The following is a 23,113-nucleotide window of genomic DNA, read 5'->3' as shown; positions in this document are numbered from 1 at the left end:
AGCACTTGGCTTCTATCTGGGGAGAGCTGCCTTTCATTTTTTTTCAAGCAGTTGTTATTTTTTATGGCACAATTTTAAATAATGAATGCAGGTTTCAGGAACCTTACTGCTATGCTGGCTGCCCATTAATGCAGGGCACGCTCACATTATTTGTGCTTAAAATGGTGCCCCATAGTACAAGCACATCAATTTGAAGGTCGTTTTTATGAAATACGGTCTTAAGCTCTTTGTGCTTCAAAACATGATAGCATGTTTTTACCTTTCCAAAGCACTTGAAATCCATAGAATACGAGCATCAAGGCACATCTCCAGCAGTCATACTGTGAAGCAGAATTGCAAATCTTCTGTGACTCTGTGTCCTTGCGAGTACCCTCTGCCTTCCTCACTGCTGGTCTTCCCAACCTTTTCAGGCTCTTTTCCACTACTGCTGAATCAGACCCTTGCCAGGTCTGATTTCTGGGTACCCTCCTTTTCAGTAGCAATGACAGCAGCAGGTGGTACAGGCATTGTTCCAGTTAGCCCTTATCGTTCAACTTGCACTCTGGTTTGGGTCAGAGGTTTACCATTGCCTTTTTTAAAATTTTTTTTCCCTTTCCTGCAAAGGAAAAACACGTGAGCACTTTTTCTGAGCCTGCAGAGGAGACATCCTTCATGTTGTATCAGAATTTGTGTGCTGGAGAATGAAATGCCCAATAAATCTGTCCTCGAGCACCATCTGATGGGGAAAGTCATGTATTGACGGAGGACAACGTTTCTTGCTTTTTCAAGGAAACTGGATCTTCAGCAGTGACTGGGAAACTTGCCAAAGCCACAGACAAATATTTTGTTTCCAGATGGACTCCCCAGTACACTCTGGGCAGTATAGATATTTGAATGCATTTTTGATGAAGAAAGTTCAGTTTTAGGGACAGTGGGAAAATACAGTTCCACTTTGAATTAGGGTTTTACGGATTTCCCCTTCAGCTTCTGAGAGGCCAATAAATTAAAACAGAATAAGAAAGTAGGTATAACAAGGCCTAGAGGAGATAGACTCCCAGTTACCTTTTTTAGGCACATACTTGGAAAAATACCAAGAATAATTTGCCAAAAGAGCTAAAATTTTAAGGGCTGTCCTACTTTGTACTAAAATGTAATGCAAATTCCACTGAAACCAGTTCAACAAAAGAAAACCTTGCTGCATAACAATTTAAAAATTAGAGAATATCCTTCTGTAGTAAAGCCACATAGAAATCACATGGAAAAGCAAAGTTAAAATTTTTGCCAAAATAACATGCCTGCTGTTATGGAAGGGTATCTTGGGCTCTCTGGAAGCAAACACACTGCACCCTGCACCAACTTTTTTCAAGAGCTGCCAAGTCCACCAATTGCAGACATCAGCTGTCGCTCCAAGAAATGCTTTAGCTGGTCACCATTTCCAAAATTGTCAAAGTTCTGTCAACATCCCCCAGCCCCTGAAGAAAAGATGAAGGATTTTGAAATTGGATGCTGGAATGCTTTTTGTACCACAAGAGCTCTGGTCCAATAAAAATATCCTTGTTAATGTGCATAAATATGGCACCCTAACTGCCACAGGTTTTGTTTCAAACAGTAATTTTTTGCCATAAAAAGGAAAAGAAATTTTAAATACTTCAGCTTACTTCAATTTTCCTCTCTGAGACCTCCTATTTATCAGATATTTGACAGAATGGAAGACTGGTTCTTACTGTGCAGCACATCTCAAAAAATAGTTCCTTGCTGCTGAGATTTAAAATAATTAAAATTTTTGAATTAATTTCTCATTGTAAATAAAAGCATAAGTTTTTCAAGACTTACCTTTAAAATAAGCTGTATACTCTTTCATTTCTAAAAGCAGTCTGACCTCCATTCACAATCATTTGATTCTCAAAGTTCAGGCTGCAGTACTCTCTTACAAGAGTCATGATCAGCTCTTTGTGAATTAGTCTTCAATATTATAGCAATAACAACACAGGCAAGTCTTGACTTTTCAAATGCCAAAGTGCCAGGCTGTAAAGGATAATCTACTCAAGAGTATCCTGCAACACCCATAAACAGATTGGCACTGGCAGCACCCGCAGAGTTTCCCAGCATCAGGAATGTAATGGCACTACAGAGAACCTGAAGTAATGAGCAAGTCAGATCATAAACAGCACTATTCCTATTTTGTTGCTGCATTATCTGCTCGATAATCAATTTGTTCTCAGAAGATAAGAATGGTACTGAGCTCTGTGATGGTGCTGCAATGAGTAAATTCAGAAGAAGGAAAACAACAAGAAATGGAAGTCGGCAGGACTGGTGTATTAGTTTTGCCTGGTAAGGTTCTAGTAGTAGGAAGGATATAGTGTGGCTTCTCTGAGAAGCTGACAGAAGCTTTCCCTTTGTCTGACCAAGCCAATGCCAGCTGGCTCTGAGGCAGTCCCACTGCTGGCCAAGGCCAAGACAATCAGTGCCTAATAACATATTAAAAAAAAAGAAAGAGTTATTTTGTAGAAACAGTTGTGGCCAGAGAAGAGAGGAGTGAGAGAAACAACCCTGCAGACACCAAGGTCATTGCAGGAGGGGAAGAAGTGCCCCAGGCTCTGGAGCAGATTCCCCTGCAGCTCATGGTGGACCACAGCAGGCAGAGATCCACCTGCAGCCTCTGGAGGACCCCATGTCACAGTAGGTGGATACCCAAAAGAAGCTGTGACCCCATGGGAAGCTCACACAGGAGCAGGCTTCTGGCAGGACCTGTGGACACATGGAGAGAGCAGCCCACAGTAGAGCAGGTTTGCTGGCAGGACTTGTGACTCCGTGGGGAACTCACACTGGAACAGTCCCTTCCCGAAGGACTGCACCCTTGGTAAAGGGACCCACACTGGAGTGGTTAGTGAGGAACTGTAGCCTGTGGGAAGGACTCACATTGCAGAAGTCTGTGAAGGACTGTCTCCTGCGGGAGGGGCGCCACACTGGAGCAGGGGAAGGACTCTTCTCTCTGAGCAGCATCAGAAACAACGTGTGATGAACTGACCACCTCACTCCTCATCTCCCTGCGCCACAGCAGGGGAGGAGGTAGAGCCCGGGAAGGAGGGTGGGGTGGCAGGAAGGTGTTTTTAAGATTTATTTTACTTCCCATTATCCTGCTCTGATTTTCATTGGTAATAAATTCAATTATCTCCCCAAGTTGAGTCTATTTTTCTCATTACAGTAATGAGTGAGTGATCTCTCCCTGTCCTTAACTCACAAGTCTTTTGTTTTATTTTCCCTCCTCTCCCCTCTCTGGTTCCAGAGAGGAGTGGCTTTGGTGGGTACCTGGTGTCCAGCCAGGGTCAACCCCCCACAACTCATATATTTATAAAGGATCTCTTCAAAAATACACAGCCTACTCCAACAGGAAAAAAAAAAAAACACCAAAAATCCTACCTTTGCTTCATCATTTAAAAGCAACAAAATCAGTACTTATACACAGCCTCTTCAACATGAGCTGATCAAAACTGTCAGGAAATCCACTTAACTTACCAAAGGGAAGGGCAAAGACCAAAAAAACCCAAGAAACCAAACCAAAACCCAACCCTTCCTACAGGCCCAAGAAAACCGACCCAAAATAAAGTAACAGCAAGCAAGAGAAAAATCTTAATTTGCAATGGTTTGCTAGCAGAAACTGTTTTCCTTTAGTCCATATTCAGATCTGGTTTGTTACATCTTCTACAGAAGATACTACAACTGGATTCAAGAAACAGCTGAGTAATTTGGTAGTTTGCACACTAGACTGGAGCCAAAATTAGCTGCAACTGCTCCTTCCTCAACTTAAAATGAGGAATTACATCTCTGTATCTGCAGGAATGTGATTGAATCTTCCCTCTCTGAACTTGCATGGTTACAGAAACTAAGAGGCAACACAAGGGATGCAAAGGGGTCTCCAGGCACAAGGAACAGCTTTAAGGACTTCATCTCAAAATTACAGAGTTCTCCATTTTATTTTATTTCTTCTTCTTCATTCACTGCCAAGACACTTATTGGTTGAATCCTTGGTTCCTGTGCCCTTTATGAGAGATGTAGACAGGTTCAAATGATTTTAACCACAGCTTGAGGAAAAAAAAAAAAGCATCAACACTTCATGCTGACTTGAACACTTCTGTTTTGTGCTGTAGCTTCAGCAGAGGAAGATGGGAAAAAAACCACAGTGACATAGTAATATGGAATGTCACTTCATTTTATTTCTAGTCCTTAAAGAAAAAAAAAAATAGTGCAGTTCTTCTATACCTGTACAGAAAAGAAACATTTCTGTGTCACTTCAGGAATAATTTTGCCCTAAAAATAAAAAACTTCTGTAAAATGTGTTACAATATGTCCCCAAGACCACAGGCTTCCACAGATTTCTCAACTCTGAGGCTTCTATAACCTATATTCAGTAGGATATGTATTAGGATAGATGTATACAGAAGTCAGACTAACTCAGTGCAGCAATTCAGAAGGGTAAATGCTATGTTACATCATATAATCAACAAGTATTGGAAAAATTACGAAATCATTAATATATATTAGTTTTTGAAGGTTTTTCCAACTCTTTTCCTTAATCCCTTGCTAGAGATGCAAAACAGAATGCCCTTACTTACAGAAGGGAGGTTTTAGGTAAAGAAAAGAAAAAGAAAATGAAAAGATTGAAAGAAACAAAACAGGAAACTCAGAGCAATAATATTTTGGTCATCTACCAAGAAAGGTGAGAGAAGATAAGAGATGCCTCAAGTTCCTAGGGAGAAATGAAACACATATTACTGTAATAAAGAACTCTGAGGATATGTACTGAAATCACAGTAGGAGCAAGACACTGATTATGTCAATAAATAAAATTAAAACAATTCAGAGTTCCATATATGAATTCCTATGGTGCTGCTGCTGGAGTCACGGAGGTTTCAGAAAATATTTGAATGCTAGTAGGCAGTGGAAAAGGTAAAGAAGAAAATGAAAGTAAAAAATACAAGCATCATCCATAACTGACCTGAAGCAGGAAGTGTTAGAACCGATGTGTTCAAGGAGATAACTAAATTGCATAAACTTCCTCCCAACCAAATACTTAAATAGTTGACTTTGTATTTTCATCAAGTAAAATAATGAAGATCATAGAGAACATTATCAGAACAAAATACATTTTTTCCATGTTTCATATGAAATACAAACAATGGTAACTGGCAAGTAATGAGCTTGAACAGTAAATAGCACAGGAGTGCTACAACTCTGTACAGCTCTGAGAGTAATCTCTCTTCAGTTAAGCCATGCACACAAATGAGGACTAAAATACCAGCAAAACCATATTTCTCTTGTCACCAAAATGTCACTTATGCCTGAGATGAGACAGGATGCATTAATCCAGATCCATGAACTACTGCTAGATGCTCACATCTTTACAGTCTTTTGAGAGAATTAAGAAGGAAATTTATTCTTAAAATGAAGGTAGAAATATTGCAGAGGAAATATAAATAAAGAAATTATGACAAAGTTCCTTAGTAGAAGTTATTACTAAACAGAAGCCATCAGTTCAAATTTCTATAAAACTTAAATTTGGCTCAGTTTCAGCCTGAATGGCCTTGTATTATTCTAAGATTAGGTCTTCTATTACCTGAAGTTAGCATACACCCAATTCTGTTACTTGGGAAAGACCCGGAGTCAGAAGGGGTTGCATGATTACCCCAAAGTGCCTTACCATGGTCTGCAGAAAGTTTTCTTGACAAAACATGCTACACAAAAATCACATAAGCAAACATCCTATTATATAAGCTATTGTCATAACAGACAAAAGGAAACAGACCACAGCATAAGAAATTAAGGCCATACAGTTGCAATATCCTTCTGATTAAACAACAAAAAATCACCTTTGATTCATCCTTTTTAAACAATCTTTCAATCTAAACACTGTTTCAAAAATGAGCTACAAGCAGGATTTGTGCATTTCTCAACATTCCTTTTTCCCCTCCAAAAAGGTTAAAAATCCATTAAAAAAAATCACAGCCTGTACAATGTAACAACATCTGCCCCTCTTAGAAGTGTCCTGGTGGTACCTGTTAGAAAAACATCTGTCTAGACTTAACATCCCTGCAGCAGAAATACATATATATACTTGCTTCCATGGGAACATAATGTGCTCTCCAAAAATCATGTAATTACTGTACAAGCCTGGCAGGTGAAGATACATCTGTGCAATCCAAAATTGTGTCTACTGATTTTTTAACTTCACACTTCCATGACTACGGTATTTTTGTTTGTTTGCATTCATTATCACAATAGCAACTAATGCTAGTCCCACAGCTAGACTTGGAGGGCCACAAGGACTGAACTCCTGAGCAATTCCAGAAAGGAGTGGGGCAATAATGCGTCCCACTGATGTCACTGACTGTCCAACACCTAGGAGCGTCCCGCTGGCCTCGTTCCCACCAACAGTCAGTTCCAGATCAATGATACAGGTACGGCCTATAGTAGTGGAGAAGGCCAAGAACGTGGAGGACAAAATGACCATCCATATGCTCGGTGCTGATGCATACAGGAGGATCAGCGTGCAGGTAAAAGTGCTGGAGTGCAACAGAAGTCTGTAAGTGTCGTGCCCGTAGAGTCTTGTTATTGGTCCGAGCAGACAACCTGCCAGGACTCCAAGTGCACTGCTGTAGCTCATTAGGTATCCAGCAAACAAGGGTTTCACCCCAAATCTCTCCTCCAAGGCCAGAGTAAAATTACTATAGTACAGCAGTATAGCAACAGACATCAGGAACCGCACTAAAAATACATCCCACAAATTAGAGCACGCAATCCCTTTAATTTTCTTCAGCACTGTTGCAACTTGGATCCATGGAGACTGGAATAAACTACTGTTTGTCACAGCTGTAGTAGATGCTGATTTCAAGTGATGGTCATGATTTGATTTTGCTGAGAAACTGTTTGTTTCTTTGTCTTGGTAATGGTCCCTATTGCTAGTGTTTTCTTCATTCCAGGGTAACATCCAGACAAGACCTATGTAGATGAAGAAATTAGTTGATTTCATTCAATTGCATCAACTTTACATGGAAGATATTAGTTTCATTGTAACAATTTAAAAAAATACTTCAACAATACTTGTCCTTAAAAAATTTGCAAATATTAAGTTTAGTGTTATTCATAGTACTGGTCAAATTTTAAATGCAGTGAAAACAAGAAAAGAAAGCACTGAAATGCCACACTCACACAATACAAACAAATCTAATGGTTAAAGCCAAAATTATGATTTCTAGTCTTCATCGTTGGGCACATCAAAAACTCCCTTTGTGTCTGAATGTAAAGGAGACATAGACAGAAAAAAGGAGAAGCACCTGGAGGATAACTGTTTCAAAATTCCCACCCTTACACACAAGTTCAAATTCAAACACTAGTATTGGCATATAAAATGATTATGCTATAGATGATAAACACACTGTGAATTCAAGATATTACAGATGGCTTAAAAGGACAAAATGAGGAATGAAGGGACCCAAGATGCAAAATGTGACATACAACTTACCACCATTCAGCAGGAAGATAGAGGCACAGATGAAGGATGTTTGGTAAAAGCCACCTTTGAACTCTGCAAGGTAGCCACCAACAACAGGTCCCAGAATGAAGCCCACACTGGAGGCTGCATTGAAGCGCCCCATCACTAAAGGGCGATCCCTCTCCGAGACCAGGTCAGACAGCAGGGCCTTAGAGATGGAAAGTGTGTGCTTGAAAATACCTGCAACAAAATAGTAACAAATCAATCAACATGTATCTCTCAGATGAAAAAAAAAGACAGAATCTATCTCAAGTAACAATGGTCCAAATTTGTATGATTTATATTTTTAAAATTTCATTAATCACAAGTTCTTCAGTGCTGGAGTAAGCAGCTTTGTAGGGTTTAGATGCCTGGTGGGTTAGGCCTCAACATTTCAAATAATTTTCAGGGAAAAAAAATAATGAGAATTCTTGATTTGTAGAGACTTTTCCAATACTTAGGTTCAGTTGGTGCTACTGGGTGATGATGCTATGTGGCTATCCATATACCATTTCTCCCATAGTAATTCTCAACCTGAGACTACAGGGAATTTAAACTGCAAAATACCAAGTGTTTACTCACCTACAGGGACTCTAGAAATAGCAAACAGGAACACTGTGGTGGAATTTCCAAGAAGGAAGTAACCTAGTGCACTGAGAAGAATACAAGCAAGCAGGGAATACCGTCTTCCTACTATATCACTCCAGCAGCCCTTTCACAAAGCAGGAAAGAAAGATTAGTTTTTTATAACACTAAGCTATGTGCAGTGATAAATCAGTACTTCTACATTAAACTGAGACAAGACATCAAAGGACTGTCAATGAAAGCCTAATAAGCTTATTGCACAACATTCCTAAGTGCAAAATTTGGAAGCCACAAGGAGAGCTCTGCCCTGCTGGCAGGCTACCTGCCAAAATTATGATTTCATTTGACGTTGTGTATACAGAATATTTTAATTTAAAAAATCACCCTTTTAAACAGACAGTCCTGCAACAAATACCACAAAATATTACCAGTAGAAGCCTTCTGAAATCTTACCATAATCAACCACAAATATTTGCTTGCATCACTCAGGCTGCTATGTATTAGACACTTGTTGAAAATCTTAAAAGCAATGATCTTGGCTATGAAGAGTTTGTCATATGAGCACAGACAGGTAAGAAGTAGTTTGCAGAGGCAAAACAGAAAACTTGCATTTCTCATGCTAAATCAGCTTGATTTCCAAAAGGAAATAGTTTTTTAAGAAAGCAGACAATGGTTTCGCACTTCCAAGAATTACAGCAGGAAATTATCCCGGGTGTCCTGCATAACAAACCCTGAAACAGTTCTGAGACATTCTCATTATCTGCTCTCTTCATAACTACAAAACTATTACCAGGGTAATTTTAGGATATAAAAAATCAATAGCTAATAGCAAACAAAACCAAACTAATAGCAAAGATGAAACAATTAATTTAGACCATATAGTGTGTTACAAGGTAGTGCTCATTAAGCAGGGAAAGCAAACCAGATCACAGGCTGTGAAAAGCTGACTCATGAGATTGCTTTCTGGAGAGGCTACTGCATTGAAGGAAACAGCTCTACTAGCACCAGCACTAGAGGAGATAACCCTGTGTAACTGTGACCTGCTCAGTAATGTATCTGAGCCCAAATCTATATTCTAGTTTTTGTCTGAAAACTGTATTCTGTTTGGGCCTGAAAAACCTGGCAATTCCCATCAACAAAACTGCCATTTCTCATGCAAACTGAAAATTGGTTCCTCCAACCAAAATGGTGGCATGAACACTTTACACATTTTCAAAATGTCACAAAATGCTATTATTAACCCCACCCTTTCCCCCTCTACAATCCATAGAAATACCAATATGCTCTGGAATGCAGAGTTAGAACTCACCACAAATGTGCTGGAAAATAGCTGCATTACACCATAGAGAGATCCTAAAACAAACAAAATACCAGTGTTAAAAATTCAGCTTTTTTTTTAATGAAAACTGCACAAAATTTTAAATTATGAAAAAATGGGAAATCATGGGAATAGTTTATTAGAAGAATGGGAAGAGGGAGCAGGACAAACCAAGGGTGCAGATTAGTATTTAATAAAGGACAAAATAAAAAAGAAAACAGTGCTGAGAAGTTGTAAAACTATATAAGGCAAAATTATATTGCTTTGTATGGTATATTAAACAAAACAGATCTTGGCATTTATAACTGCTTTCTCAGAATAAGGAGAGAATTTCTCTGCTGGAAAGGACTTTCCACTTGGTGCTTCAGTCTACTGCAAGGCATCACAGAAACCCTGAAGAAAATGCAGATCCTACTTTCTCATTTTGGTGGCGAGGAGTGCAGCAGCATTTAGTGACAGAAGAGAAGGAGCAAAGAGAAGCATAGAGAAACATCTGCTAGATTCTTTCATTTGTAAGAATACACCTCAAACCCATGGTTTTTTTTCTAATGTTAAAAATTAAAGCAGGCTGTCGAAATGAAAACATATTTCTGACTAGTTGCTGCTTAAAATAATATTGTCAACTCAGTGTAGAAGCAGAATTATTTCATACAAAGTGTTAAATAGAGAAGCAAAATAATAAAATTGAATAACAGCTCCCATGTCTGGGAATAAAGAAAATATTGTATCACTCCAAACCATAAACAGTACCATAAAAGGCACTTTAAAGACACAGAACTTACCTTAACACTAAACACTTTAAGATAAAATTCCAAATCTTCAGAATTTATTTGTAAACACTCCTAAAAGTGAATAAATATTTTGCCAAGACAGCTGTAAGGATTTTAATCAAACTAGGAACAGTCATGGACATTGGAAAGCTTTAGAGAACCAGCTGCAAAAATTCCATTTGCAAAGTGTAAAGAAAAAAAAAAAACTACAAGCAACACCTCTGGCTCTCTAAATTGCTAAGCTGTGAATTCTTGGATGCTGGAAAATAGCCATACAAATGCTACTGCAAGACTTCCTTGTTCTTTCCAATTGTGCTCTTTCCCAAGCATGTGCTTTTGGCTACTGTCAGTGCACGAGTTTGAACAGGTCTCTGAGTCTAACACAGTATGGCTGCCTTTACAGCTTCATGTGGAAATTGTTTTATTTTTTACTATGCTATTAATAAGGAAGAATTGTGTTCCAATGCCCTATTTGCACTAAGGCAAAATCCAGGCTTTATCTTACTCTTTTATAAATCAAGTACTGCAACTCACCTATGATTCCAGCAACTGTATGGCTTGCTCCTAGAGATTTGATATGAAGATTCATTAAAGGAACCACCATGCTCACACCAAATAAATCCTGAAAAAAAGGCAGGAAAAGTTTTGGTAACTTTCACAAAGACAATAGCAACCTGGCTTAATAACAGTCAATGTTAGAAAAATATTTTTTAAAAAAGAGTAAATTATCTCCATATCAACACAAGGTTAAAAGAAAATTTTTCATATTACAAAACACATAAACTGAAAGATAAAGGATTGACTCACAGAGGAGTTAAACCTATGAAAACATCAATTCTCTTCCTCCACTCTAGATGCAATCCTTCTGAAGATATACATTTAAACATTAAATATTCCTTTAAATATATTAAACTTTACCTGTTAAACAAGAAAAGTACTTTGTATCAGTGCTTTAAATCCAAAGTGGTCTAATTTCAATCAACCAAACATACTTTTTATTTGTGCAAAAAACATATATTTTGAAAACCGGTGCTTTCACCCAACTACAGTGGAGAAGAAGCTACATTAGATCTAAACCTACTAACAGACTGCCTTTGTGTACAGCTTAAGAAATGTGACAAGACAGAAAATTGAAAAAAAAATAAAGGCAAAGCATAATTGTAAAACATTTTGTAAGAAGAGGGTAAAGGACACAGCCCATCCTGAGAAGTACAAGGATCTCCCACTTGTTCCTTTTGCTTTATTACTTTTTGTTAAGCTCACCACTTTGACCCAGTAGTTCTTTCAGTACTACTACAATCTGGCACAGCATCCAGTGTCCCTAGGAGATCTATTGGAGCACAATCACCTTTCATCACTGACTGCTTGAACTGAACTAGACTACCTCAAGGACTGATGAACTGTAACAATATGTGTCACTAAGCGAATTCTCACTGTCTGTCATTAATTATTTTTTGATGGCTAAAATTGAGGCTTACAAAGTTAGAATCATTAAATACATTAGCATGAACAAACAGAGCACACCACTTACAAACATCTTCAGTAATACAGTCTTAGGTGTCATCTGTGAACCTGAAGAAAGGGTCAGTGACCTCGTCCAAGTCATCAATGGAGACATTAAGAAGTACAAGTCTCAGACTATACCCTGGCAGTACTGGACTGTCACAGGCATGCAGGTAGAGCAAGACCCATCAACCACTGTCCTTTGATGGGTAGTTATGACTCATTCCTCTGAGTAACTCCTTCTGTGGAGTGACAGATACGGTATATTTATTTCTCTGGCTACAGGAAGCTTGCACCACCACATCCTCTAAAAGGACACTCACTTGGTTGATTTTCTTGTGTGCTCCAGCTCAGTGTCAATAAGTTATTTAAGGGCTGGAGAACCACAGCGTTTAAAAGTCTGTAAAAAGGAGCAAAGTTCCCTGTGATATTTGCTCCAGGACATAAACCAACTGGGTCGTTTCTACTGCCCAACCTAAAAGTAGGCAAGACAGTTATCCTGACATTTCACAGTGCAAACTCGTACTCATTCTGTATTCATTTTCCAAATCGTCACTTTTAATCTCAAATGAATTAAGTGGCACTTTCCTGAGGCTCAGGAATCACTACAGAACATGAACCTTTTAACAAGCCTGTTCTTTCAACAAGAGAACTTTTTCTTTTTTTTTTTTTTTTTTAATTTTTTTAAGAAACATATTTTAACATATTTTTAGGTTTGTTTTTTTTGGTGGTTTTTTTTTTTTTTTTTTTTTTTTTTTTGGTAAATGTACAGAAACCACGGGTATTTCAAGGAAAAAGGAAGCAGCTCTCTTATAAGCACCAGGGCAAGACTCAGCTTTTCGGGTGCTGCGCTATTCCATGGCATTCACAGTCCGACCTGTGTGTCGAACCGCGTGGCTGTTTGCACGGGTAACACAGCCCAGCCGCTGCACCCCACCAGCGCTACAAGCCCCGGCTGCAGCGATGCTCCCCATACCCCGGCAGCCACGGCCTGCAAAGGGGCCCGTTCCCGTGCCCGGGCGCGGCCGCCCGCCGCAGGCCGCGCGGGGCGGGCCCCAGGCCGCCGCTTACCAGGAATCCCACGGCGTAGAGGCACCGCACGAAGCGGGCAGAGCCGGCCGGGCCCGCCGTGGCCGCCCGGCCGCCGCCACCCTCATCCTCCTCCTCCTCGTCCATGCGGGCGGCGGCGCCGGGCCTGCGCAGTGCCCGCGGCGCGGCGGAAACGGGGAGGCGGCGGGGAAGGGTCTCGGTGTTGTGTCGTTCGGCACCGTGTCCTTAGTGTGTCCTCTTTTTCCGGCGGAGATGAGGCAGAATAAGGCTCCCTGCCGGCCTCGGGAGCCGTGGGGATCCCTGCCTCACCCTCCCACACACACGTCTGTAGGACTTTGCCCTTCCGGCCTCTTGCGTGTTTGGACGGGAAAAGTTTTGCAACACGTCCCCTCGGCGCCTGAGGCCCTGGGGAAGGCAAGAAAAGCCAGGTGGAGCCGAGGGGCTTTGGAAACAAATATGCCGTAGGAGCACGGTCATGGATCCCCTGCACAGTTCCTGTGGTTGCTGTAGAAAGATGGCTTTTTGGCCCTCGCATCTCCGATCCTACCTGTCCGTATGGAAAGCGGCGTGTCCCAGCGCTGCTCTGTTCCTCGGCCATCTCTGGGGCTCAGCCCAGAGCCTGCATCAAGTGTTTCTGGCAGCAAAGTGTTTTCCTGCCTTGTTACGTGGCTTAGGATGGTGGTACTGAGCCAAGGAAGAAGGGCACCCCTCTTTCTGCTTAGCACGTTCACTGCTGTGCTATGTTTTTGTTAAAAGTCGGGGATAGCTGGAATTGTTGATTACTAGTATGTTATAATGCATTTGCATCCAAACCAGTGAAACTTTCATAAATCTCGCAGAAGCACTGGTGGAAATCATTGTCATATACAAAATGTGACCACCCATCTTTATGTTGTAGTCAGAGATTCGCTCTTTTATGTAGTTGCTTGGCCACGGATGAATAAAACTGCTGTTTTAAATTCTTTTAAAAATGCATAAGGGAATGCTTTAACTTTTTTAAATTTTTCTTTTAAAAATGCATAAGGGATGCTTTAACTTTTTTTTTGTTATCAGTAAGAAGAAACTTTTGTAAAATTTTGATGACTCTTACACTTTAAAAGTTAGCATTCCTTATAAAGCTTGAGGAAGATCATTCAATAACTGACAATAGCATAACTTCAATTTTATCTTCATATTTCCAGAAGAAATAAATATCACAGGGTTGAGGATCTTTTACAGATTTAGGTCACAAAAGAGAAGAGGAGAGGGGAATGTGGTTTCCCCATGGTTATTAAAAATTAAGCTAAAAAATCCCCCAAATACTAAAACTGTAAAGAAAGACATATTTCTATATATGCAGCTTATTTATAAGACACCAAGGCAAAACTTAACTTAGTATCTGCATAGGGACAAAGATGTTGTCAGAGTCCAGACAAGAATAACTCAGTTGTATAATATCCCTATGACTGTGATGTTTTCGTGTTGAGTTAACCAATATATCCTATTAATTTATCTCTTTGAGGCCACTTTGAATAACAAATTCTCTCAGTGAGGTTTTTAAAATTCTAGATACAGCAGTTACTGAGATCAGTTGCACACAATTTCTCTGAAATCGACAAAATGGTGACAAGGTGCTGAAATATTAGAGCATCCTGGGAATTGCTGCTACATTGTGTGCCCAATATTGCGCTAATTCTATCCTTGCTCATTTTAACTGATAGAAGAAATGGAAAGTGCCTGAAAATTTATTAGAAGAAAGTATTAAAGAGGTGGATGATTAAATGATGTTGCAAGGGTTTGGGTACTTTTCCTGGGGTCTAAGGGATGTTGACTTCTATACAAACACTGAGCCCAACTGAAATTTTTAAGGTTTTGTGTTAGTCTCTGAAACCAGTTAGCTATTCTGTATTTTTCTCAGGTTCTGAAGATCAGAATGATCAAATATGGTGGGGACAAAGGATTGCAGGCAAGACTATTGAATTCCCTGGCAATGAAAATGGTTAGGTTTTGTATATTCTTTCAAGCTATCTCCATGCACAATGACTTGTAAAGCAGAGAATAACCAAACTTTATTACATCAATGCAAACTGTTCATGGAAAAAAACCAAAGCATTTAGAGAACGTATAGATTCCTTTAATAGATCTCTTACTGCTTTTTTTTTTCCTGGCGAGCTTAATCATATTGTTAAAGAATTGTGCGTCTTACATGTTTACATAATTTACATAATATATAAGAAAAAGGCATTAATATATAGTAATTGACAAATATCCCTGTTACTTTTGAACTGAAGGCAAATTATTTCAGCTGCCTCAAGGTTCCCACTCATGTTCTATAATTGCAATTACAAAATTTAAGATAAAGGCTCCCAAATAAAGAAATCTTAAGATAAATGTTGTCAAATGAAGTGGTTTTAGGACTGATAAGGGAATTGTCTAGCAATTAAAGGAATGAAATACAATGAAGGCCATTTATCAGAGTTCTAAGGAAAATAGACATAGTCTACTATATCTGGGAGCAGAATTACATAGTTGGGTGATTAAAATGATATTATCAATATAGTAAACTTACATTACTTTAAGGTGTTTGACTTTTACTGGATGATTCTTAAAAACAAGTACACAGCAGATACTCTGAAGTGGCCAGCAGCACATGTGCTCAGAAATGCCTAGATGATCATCTTTTTTCTATCTTTTTTTCCTGTGACCTGGTAGTAGCAATTGAATGAAAATCATTGATTTTATGGATAATGCTAGAACCGGGAAGAATATGCAGACTACTGTCACTACACAATCAAAGTACTCTGTTTTCATTATGTGTAAGTAATGTAAGCGTGAGGTGCATCATGCTAGAAACAAAGCATGAGGAGCTACACCTCTCTGTTGTGACAGTGATTATGAGATGAACTTGGTAGTCATAGTACTCAGCCAGCAACTGTACGTTTTTTATTGTTATTTTGTTGCCCCCCAAAAAAGCGGTCATCTTTTTGACAGGAAATAGAGGAACCAGAAGTAAAAAAGCAGAAAACCTTTATTACATTTGTATCAGTTTTTCAGTTTGTATACTAATGCAACATTGTGTCTAGGTCTGCTGTCCTAATGGAAGATCAATTTTGCATAAATAGAGAGGGTTAAAAAAAAAAAAGAAGTGGAGAGAGAGATTTTTATGGCAGAAGGAACATTTCTTTTAGCATTGGGCTGCCAGAGATCAGATTATCCACGGCTTTGTTGGGCTATTCTTGCCTCAAATGATGAATGGGTGGAGAACTAGTCTGTGGAAGAATGTCTGAGATTCAGTTTGCTCATGAGGGGAAGGGGTGAGGAATCTTCAGCCTTTTAGTGAAAACATCTACTGTAAATACTTGGTGTCACCTGCCAAGCAAGGGGTTGAGGCAGTCTGCAGCTGCCCTTCCTCAGCCAGCTCTGTGGTTGTGTGTGCTCCAAGCCTTGACATAGTGAAAGCATTGATGGAAGTCATCTGGAATCTAATAAAATTCTTTTAAAAAAGATCCTCACATTACTTCAATAGTGGACAAAATTTTAAACCTTATAAATTCTTAAGTAAAGTTTGTAAAATACTTCTGTGAAACAGGTCTGAGACAACTACACTGATTTATTCCAGAAAATGGAATATATCCTTGAATTTCTGCATTACAAATAGGTCAAGACCCCCAAATGTGCAATTTGTCACCAAATTTGGTGAATCTAAAAATGACTTATTTCATTCTGGTTTACCGCTTCAGATCATTATGGTAACTTCGACGATCATTTCAACTTTTCATATACAAATTGAGCGAAGTAGAAAAAGTTACAATCCAGTGGTCTAAAACATTTTAAGAGGTACTTTTAAATGAACTTGAGTTTGGAATCTGCTGTTAATCTTAAAGACATTTAAAGTGTAATCTGTCTGAAAAGATCTGCAAATTGAAGGAATGTGAAAGAAAGCTTTTAATTGATGCCACCCTCAAAGCTGTAAATGAATCATGTTGGTGTGTCAGAGAGACTTAGAAAGCATTTATAAAACAGCTTGTTAAAGGAAGGAATTATTTCAGTCATTGGGTTTGCTTCTTCCCTTCTGGAGTTTTTCATGGCAGCATAACTAAGGCCACATGGCTTTTTGTGTTTCTTTCAATTAATTTAACAGATAAAATAAATACATTGAGAATGGTTTGAATACTATTGATAATTCTCTGGAGCAGAAGGTGGCCAGGAGGACTCCTGTTGACCCCAGTCTCTTTTCTGGTGTATTAGAGTATTCTTACCTCACACACATCATTCCCCATTCTCCATTCTGGACCCTCCCAATCCCTCACCAACTCTATGATTTTATTTATTTAATTATTTATTTTATGATCAGTATCTCCGTAGAAGCTGGAAGGGTGCAGAAAGACCTAATGGATAGTTCCTCAGGCTTCCTGAATAAATCAAAAAAAATATATACCAGAAAGTGTCTGTGCAGTAAATGGAAAGTGTTACAGCCTCAGAGTGAGATTCATAATAGCATCCTGCTGTGGAAGGACCCATGTGAAGCAGCAACAAGAATGGTGCAGAAGACTCCAGCTTTTAACTTCTGACTATTTATGCATAACTACTTTCATAGGAAACTTCCTAGAATACCTCCTAGAATTAGAAAACATTAATTTCTCTGAAAATTGCACATGTGATGTGTCATGACTTTAAAGTATTGTGGGAAACATTAATGGCATTGGCCTGGCTTTCCTATAATTGTATGAAAAATTCAGAGCACTTACAATGGTGATGTGTTAAACAAAAGCACATTCTTGTACTTCTGATAATTCTAGTTATCTTGCCCAATTTGCAGGGACTTGGATTCATCGCATCTTGAATCAGTGTTATGACATAATTAAAAAAGAAATTATGCTTTGCTGTCTTTTTTAACCTATTTTATCTAATGTATATTTAATACAAGATTAAGAATAGAATGGGATAGGAATAGGATATAGAATGGGATGTATGAAACAGAGTGATCCACTCAGTCATACTAAAGTTTTGTCTTCCTTTCTGCGGCTGAATAAATCTGTGATGCTTTATAGTGTCAAAGTCCTGAACCCAGAGAGGGTATAAGGCAGGGTCCAAATGGGATGTACACCCTGGAGCTTTCATCAGGGTGATTGCAAGTCTGTCATGTGTTCCTGCAGGTGGCTAACAGTGGGTCCTGGATACACAGAGATGTGTAAAATAATGTCTCATAAAGAAGATTTTTCTTGTTGGTCTATTAGAATTCCTGTTGAAGTTTTTGCTGACATATGACCTGCTTATGTCCCTTTTGTTCTTACTGTCATCTCTGTAACCTTATTATAGCTCATGCAGAATGAATGACTCAGTGATACCTGTGTTCAGAATGGCTTGATTTCCTCCTTTTGTGGGGAACTTCAGCACATTTCTACAATCTCCACTCAGGTTTTACATGACCCAGCCACGTATCCTCACTGCAAAAAAGGTAGATGGTATCCTGGTCCTCATTAGGCAAAGCATTGCCAGCATGTTGAAGGAGGTCTTCCTTCCTTTCTACTCAGGACTGGTAAAGCCACACTTGGAGTGCTGTGTCCAGTTCTGGCTTTGCAGTGCAAGAGATACATGAACACTCTTGAGGGAGTCAAATGATGGACAACTGAGGTGATGAAGGGACTGGAGTGTCCTCCCCTATGAGGAAAAACCGAGAAAACTGGGACTATTCTGCCCAGAGAAAAGAAGACTCAGAGGGAATTTTATATAGATGGAGCCAGGCTCTTTACAGTGATGTCCACTGACAGGACCAGAGACAGTGGAGACAAGCTGAAACACCAGAGGGTCGCTTTGAACATCAGGAAACACTTTTTATTGTGAAGGTGACCAAACACTGGCAGGAATTTGGTCACACAAGGAGGTTCCGGGGTATCCAGCCTCGGAGATAATCAAAAGCTTCCTGGACATGGTCCTGGGCAATCATTTCTAGGTGGTCCTGCTTGAGCAGGGATGTTAGACAAGATGACCTCTAGACGTCCCTTCCAACCTCAATCACTCTGTGGTTGTGTCATATCTTAAACTAGTTATTCCATGCCCCCTCTTGGTCAGTGAACAAACCAACAACCAACCAAAGCAATTGTACTTTTAGGTCACGGTTGCTTGCACATTGAGGTGGTCATCCAAAAAAAACGTCAGATGGACTATGCTGTAAAAGTGATGTATGACTGTAGAGGAAACCTGAAGTGACCAGCTTAAAGATGAACTTCAACCACACGTTTAATGGACAAAGTGTGTGCAGGGTGTGCTGTGTAAGATGTCTGGCTGTTTGTCTGCCTAGTACTCTACTGACAAGTGATTGTGTCAGTGCAGTAGGTAACATCTGCCCAGCTGGGGAACATGGACAGGATGACGATCAGAATCAGTGGGTGAGATACTCCCATTACTGTTCAGAACAGTAGATGAGCATTGAGGTCTCAGAAGGACTCCGCTCTGAGACTCAAGCAGTTGCTGAAATTGTTTCTTGGTATATAGTGAGACATGCAGCCAGTTCTAAAAGGCTGTTTTTAGATCATGGGCATATCTGCCAGCACAGATAAGGAGCTGCCTGCCAATTGCAAACATACGCACCCGACACTTACTCAATCACACACAAACATAAACAAGCAAATAAACAACATCCCCTTCCCATAAATGTCTTTTTTTTCCCCCCTTCAGATAGAAACGGAAAAAAAAGAAACAGCCTGCTATTGTTTTTTAAAATTTATTTTTCTTTTCTATTTTTAAATACAAGGAGGGGCTCAGATACTATGTTGAAGCTGCAGCTATTATATGCATAAATAAAATATGCAGATTCAGGACTTGGTTTTGCCCTGTCTGGTGAATAAACAGAAATAAAATCAAAATCTTATACAGCTTTGTTAAATGAGATGGAATCCATCCATTATGTGGGTCCTTCAATCTTCACACTACGAGTCAACAAATCCATGAATGTTTGGCTTAATTAGCCAAATTGATTGAATATTAAAGCTGATTTAGTTACTTAATTGTCATTATAGTAGGGATAAATTTGGCTAAGTAATTTTGGTTTAAAGTGACAATATTTCGGCAGAAATTTAGTAGTTTTGAAAGGAGTTGGGGAATGACTTTGTTTAAGATTCAAAATAATAATTTTTTGCCGTGATAAGCTTGGCCCTGTTTTCTCTTACTTGAATCTTTCTCTCTTCTATTGAGGAACCTTCAGAATTTAATTTAATTAAAGAAAAAGGCCCTGAGACTTTCTTTGAGTATTCAAGTGGTGGATAACATGAATTTTTAAGCTGACATAACAAGTCTTAACATGGCTTCTGCTTCATTCTTGACATAGACGGGCATAATACTGGTGATGTTAGAGTATTTGGAAGATAACACTGCCAGAGAATGTGCCATAAATATAAAAGAGAATAATTAAATTAGATCCTCTCAGAATGAACATGCTAAACTGAGACCAGAGTGCATGTACTGTATATTAAAAATAAATACTTGCACTGCACAGGCAGTAATTCAGCTGTCATTTGAATTCAGTGAAACTTTCCATGCAAACTGATTTCAGTGAAGCTACTCACTTCATAATAACAAATAAGTTACTTTCATGCAGAAACAGGCTCACAGAGTCACTGACATATTTCTGTCCTGAGAGCAGGTAGGTGCAACAAGACTGGAAATTGCCATTTGATATTTTTTGGTTGTTTGTTTTATTAATTGTGGTTAGGTGGCTGAGACAGGGGTCTGGAGTTCTCTTTTTTCTTCTGATCTAATGCTGGAAAAGTTCACTGTTGTGATGTTATACGACATCGCATTACTTAGGATGAGCTAAGTGGCATAGTGTTGAAGAGTGCATTAGAATTAATTTTTAACAGATATCACAAAGAAATTCATAAAATGGATTTTGTTTATGCTGTGACTATCTATGTCTTTGAATTTCATCCTATGAAATTCTTGAACTTTGGGCCAATGCTTTCTAAGGACATCCATACACCAGCAAAATGGTTGGGAATTCCAGTTCGCTGAGTAGGATTCAGTTGCAGATTAAGACCTTTGCATTCAGACATCTCCATGTGAAATATGGATTTTTGCTGCAGTTACAGTTGATCGAGGTCTGTCTAAAACACACAGCAGTGCCTCCAGGATGGTCTGACAAGCTCATGGAGCCTGGCTTCAGAGGTGGCCTGGGTGGCATAGGTGGTGTGAAACTGGCCTGTAGCTGACACTCAGGAAAGGTGTCGGCCTCCTCTAAGACCCTTGTGGTACCTGCCTGTCCAATGCAGATGTCTTAGACATCCTGGAGCACCGGAGATGACAATAAGGCCACCATGTCGCTCTTTCCAGACATGACTCAGTCACCATCATGTTGGGTCCTAGTGTCAGCCCAGGGGAAAGGGGCATGTAAGATTCCTTGTGGGGCTAGCAGGTATTTCAAAACAGAGAGGGAAATACGCCCTTCTGGCATGGCAATTGAGAGCCAGTGGGATACTCTGGAACTGGCTAGAGCTAGGTGTCTGACCTAGTGACTGAGCAGAGCCCTGTGAGTCTGACCTAGGTTGTGATGAACTGCTCTCTGGCTCCACTGAGTGTGGTCACTATTGATTATGATGGAAAGACATTTAGCTTATATGAAATTGTCTAAATTTTGGCATGTTAGTGTTGAACTGAATCCTACTTTTTTTTTTCTTTTTTTTTTTTTGGTTGATGTTTTGGGGTTGTTTTTTTTTTTCTTTTTTTTGTGAGTTTTTTTTGTTTGTTTGTTTTTGTTTTTGTTTTCGTTTGCTTGTTTTCCCAGAGACATTAGAATAGAATTGAACAGAACAGAATAGAATATTTGCTGGAGGGGACCTACACAAATTATCTAATCCACCTGCCTGACCACTTCAGGGCTGACCAAAAGTTGAAGTATTATTCCAAATTGCAAGTAGTCTATTTTATTTTATAGCACGTTGTATGTGTTCTTCCTTTTCTTGATTTTTTTTTTTGTTTTCTTTAATAATGAACAATAAAACATCACTTTCCAAAATTAGGTTTCCAAACACCTCTCTTCTGCTGTATCAAAATGAACTGCATCAGTGGCTGTCAGGAACAGCAAATATGACAAAAACCATCTGTTTGAATATTCATTTGCTGCTCTGCATACACTGGAACTCTGAAGTGCAAAAAGGCCACAGAATATTAGATGTGCTTGTGTATGAAATTAGTATAGTATCAGGTTTGAATAAAATATGATAAATAACAAATGTGAATATGATGTTGGGCAGACTGTGTAGTGGTATAAAACCACTGAGGACACAACACCGGTTCATCTGTGTAGAAATGAAGGGACGTGGTAGAAACAGCGTTTTCCTTGCTGTCCTCAAGCATGCTGATGCACTGTCCAAACCAATACTGGCATATTGAAAGTAGGAGTCCCTCTGAAGTCCTAAGTCTATTGCCATAAAATGTTGTGACAAATATTTTCTGGAGTAAACTGGCTTAATTCTGCTCTTGAGCCCAGCACTTCCCAGTATGCAGTATCAACGGAAAATTCTATTCTGGTGATAAATAATTCCAATAAAATTTTATTGGGTAAGGACTGTAGGATCTGGTGCGTGTTATAAACTCTACACCTTTCTTTAATCCATGAGAGATGATTGGGAAGGTCTGCTTGGCATGAAATGAAGTTGTTGAAAAAACCTTTTCCTTTTACAGTGAGTATTTGTAATTTAAATGTTTAATGTTAAATGTTTAAATGTTAAATGAATAAATAAAGCATTTAGGTCTTTTTTGTTTAGTGTTGCTAAAGTTATTACTTTAAACAAAGGATGTAAATTTTTAAAGATAACTGTATTTTTATTAGATAGGATTTTTCAGAGGCATCTCTTCATTTTGGCTACCATATTTTAAAATTCTATAAAAAATCCTCAGTCTTCTTTTCATAACATGACTTATAATAACTTCTTTGCTGGTGTTTCCTTTCCTGCTAGGAGCTAAGGAAACATTCACCAGCAGGCCTGAACTTTGGAAGTCCTTGCTACTCCTGCGTGCTCTGTAACGCTGCTCACGTAGATGGACAGAGCCATTGCAACTCCATCTCCACTGGTGTTGATGCACCAGCTGCAATAATATTTCAAGTCAATCCCTGATTAGTTAGGGGAAGGTCAGCTATTTCTGACTGGCCTCGCCCAGACAGCGAAACACAGCAAAGCTCTGCCATCAGTGTCCTAAAATAGAAGGCCCTTTTCATCTGTCAGACTTGAGTCAGCCACATGGAACACAAATTTGGAGACACAAATTGACTCACAGGGCATTGGGAAGAAGGGCACAGGCAGAAAGTCAAGTGAAGAGAAACTTCTTCAGATATGAGCTGTTTTCTCCATACAGTTTTTTAGTTTCTTTCCCAATAATTTGTTTTAAATTTATTTTACTGCTAAC

General features: G+C 39.1%; 1 protein-coding gene and 1 long non-coding RNA gene across 5 annotated transcripts; both read right to left on the bottom strand.

Moving 5' to 3' along the window:
- Positions 1 to 51: 51 nt before the first annotated feature.
- LOC135293622 (uncharacterized) lies at positions 52 to 2,751 on the bottom strand. 2 transcript variants are annotated; one of them, XR_010355744.1, is made up of 2 exons: positions 1,813 to 2,751; positions 52 to 1,734 (listed from the first exon to the last, which is right to left on the bottom strand). It is a non-coding gene; the product is annotated as an uncharacterized LOC135293622 (long non-coding RNA). The 2 variants fall into 2 exon arrangements; XR_010355743.1 differs by having other exon boundaries at positions 52 to 1,451.
- Positions 2,752 to 4,173: 1,422 nt separating this feature from the next.
- MFSD9 (major facilitator superfamily domain containing 9) lies at positions 4,174 to 13,310 on the bottom strand. 3 transcript variants are annotated; one of them, XM_064408022.1, is made up of 6 exons: positions 13,281 to 13,310; positions 10,715 to 10,802; positions 9,402 to 9,445; positions 8,090 to 8,219; positions 7,499 to 7,708; positions 4,174 to 6,975 (listed from the first exon to the last, which is right to left on the bottom strand). In XM_064408022.1, exons 2-6 carry the CDS (start codon positions 10,782 to 10,784, stop codon positions 6,188 to 6,190), a joined length of 1,242 nt encoding a protein of 413 aa, XP_064264092.1. In that variant the 5' UTR covers positions 10,785 to 10,802; positions 13,281 to 13,310; the 3' UTR covers positions 4,174 to 6,187. The 3 variants fall into 3 exon arrangements, with proteins under 3 accessions (XP_064264092.1, XP_064264091.1, XP_064264093.1); XM_064408021.1 differs by lacking the exon at positions 13,281 to 13,310 and adding an exon at positions 12,755 to 13,055; XM_064408023.1 differs by lacking the exon at positions 13,281 to 13,310 and adding an exon at positions 10,988 to 11,011.
- Between the last annotated feature and the right edge of the window lie 9,803 nt (positions 13,311 to 23,113).

This window comes from Passer domesticus, chromosome 2, assembly GCF_036417665.1.
Source record: "Passer domesticus isolate bPasDom1 chromosome 2, bPasDom1.hap1, whole genome shotgun sequence".
Classification (NCBI taxonomy): Eukaryota; Metazoa; Chordata; class Aves; order Passeriformes; family Passeridae; genus Passer; species Passer domesticus.
This window is presented reverse-complemented; position numbering and strand designations above follow the sequence as displayed.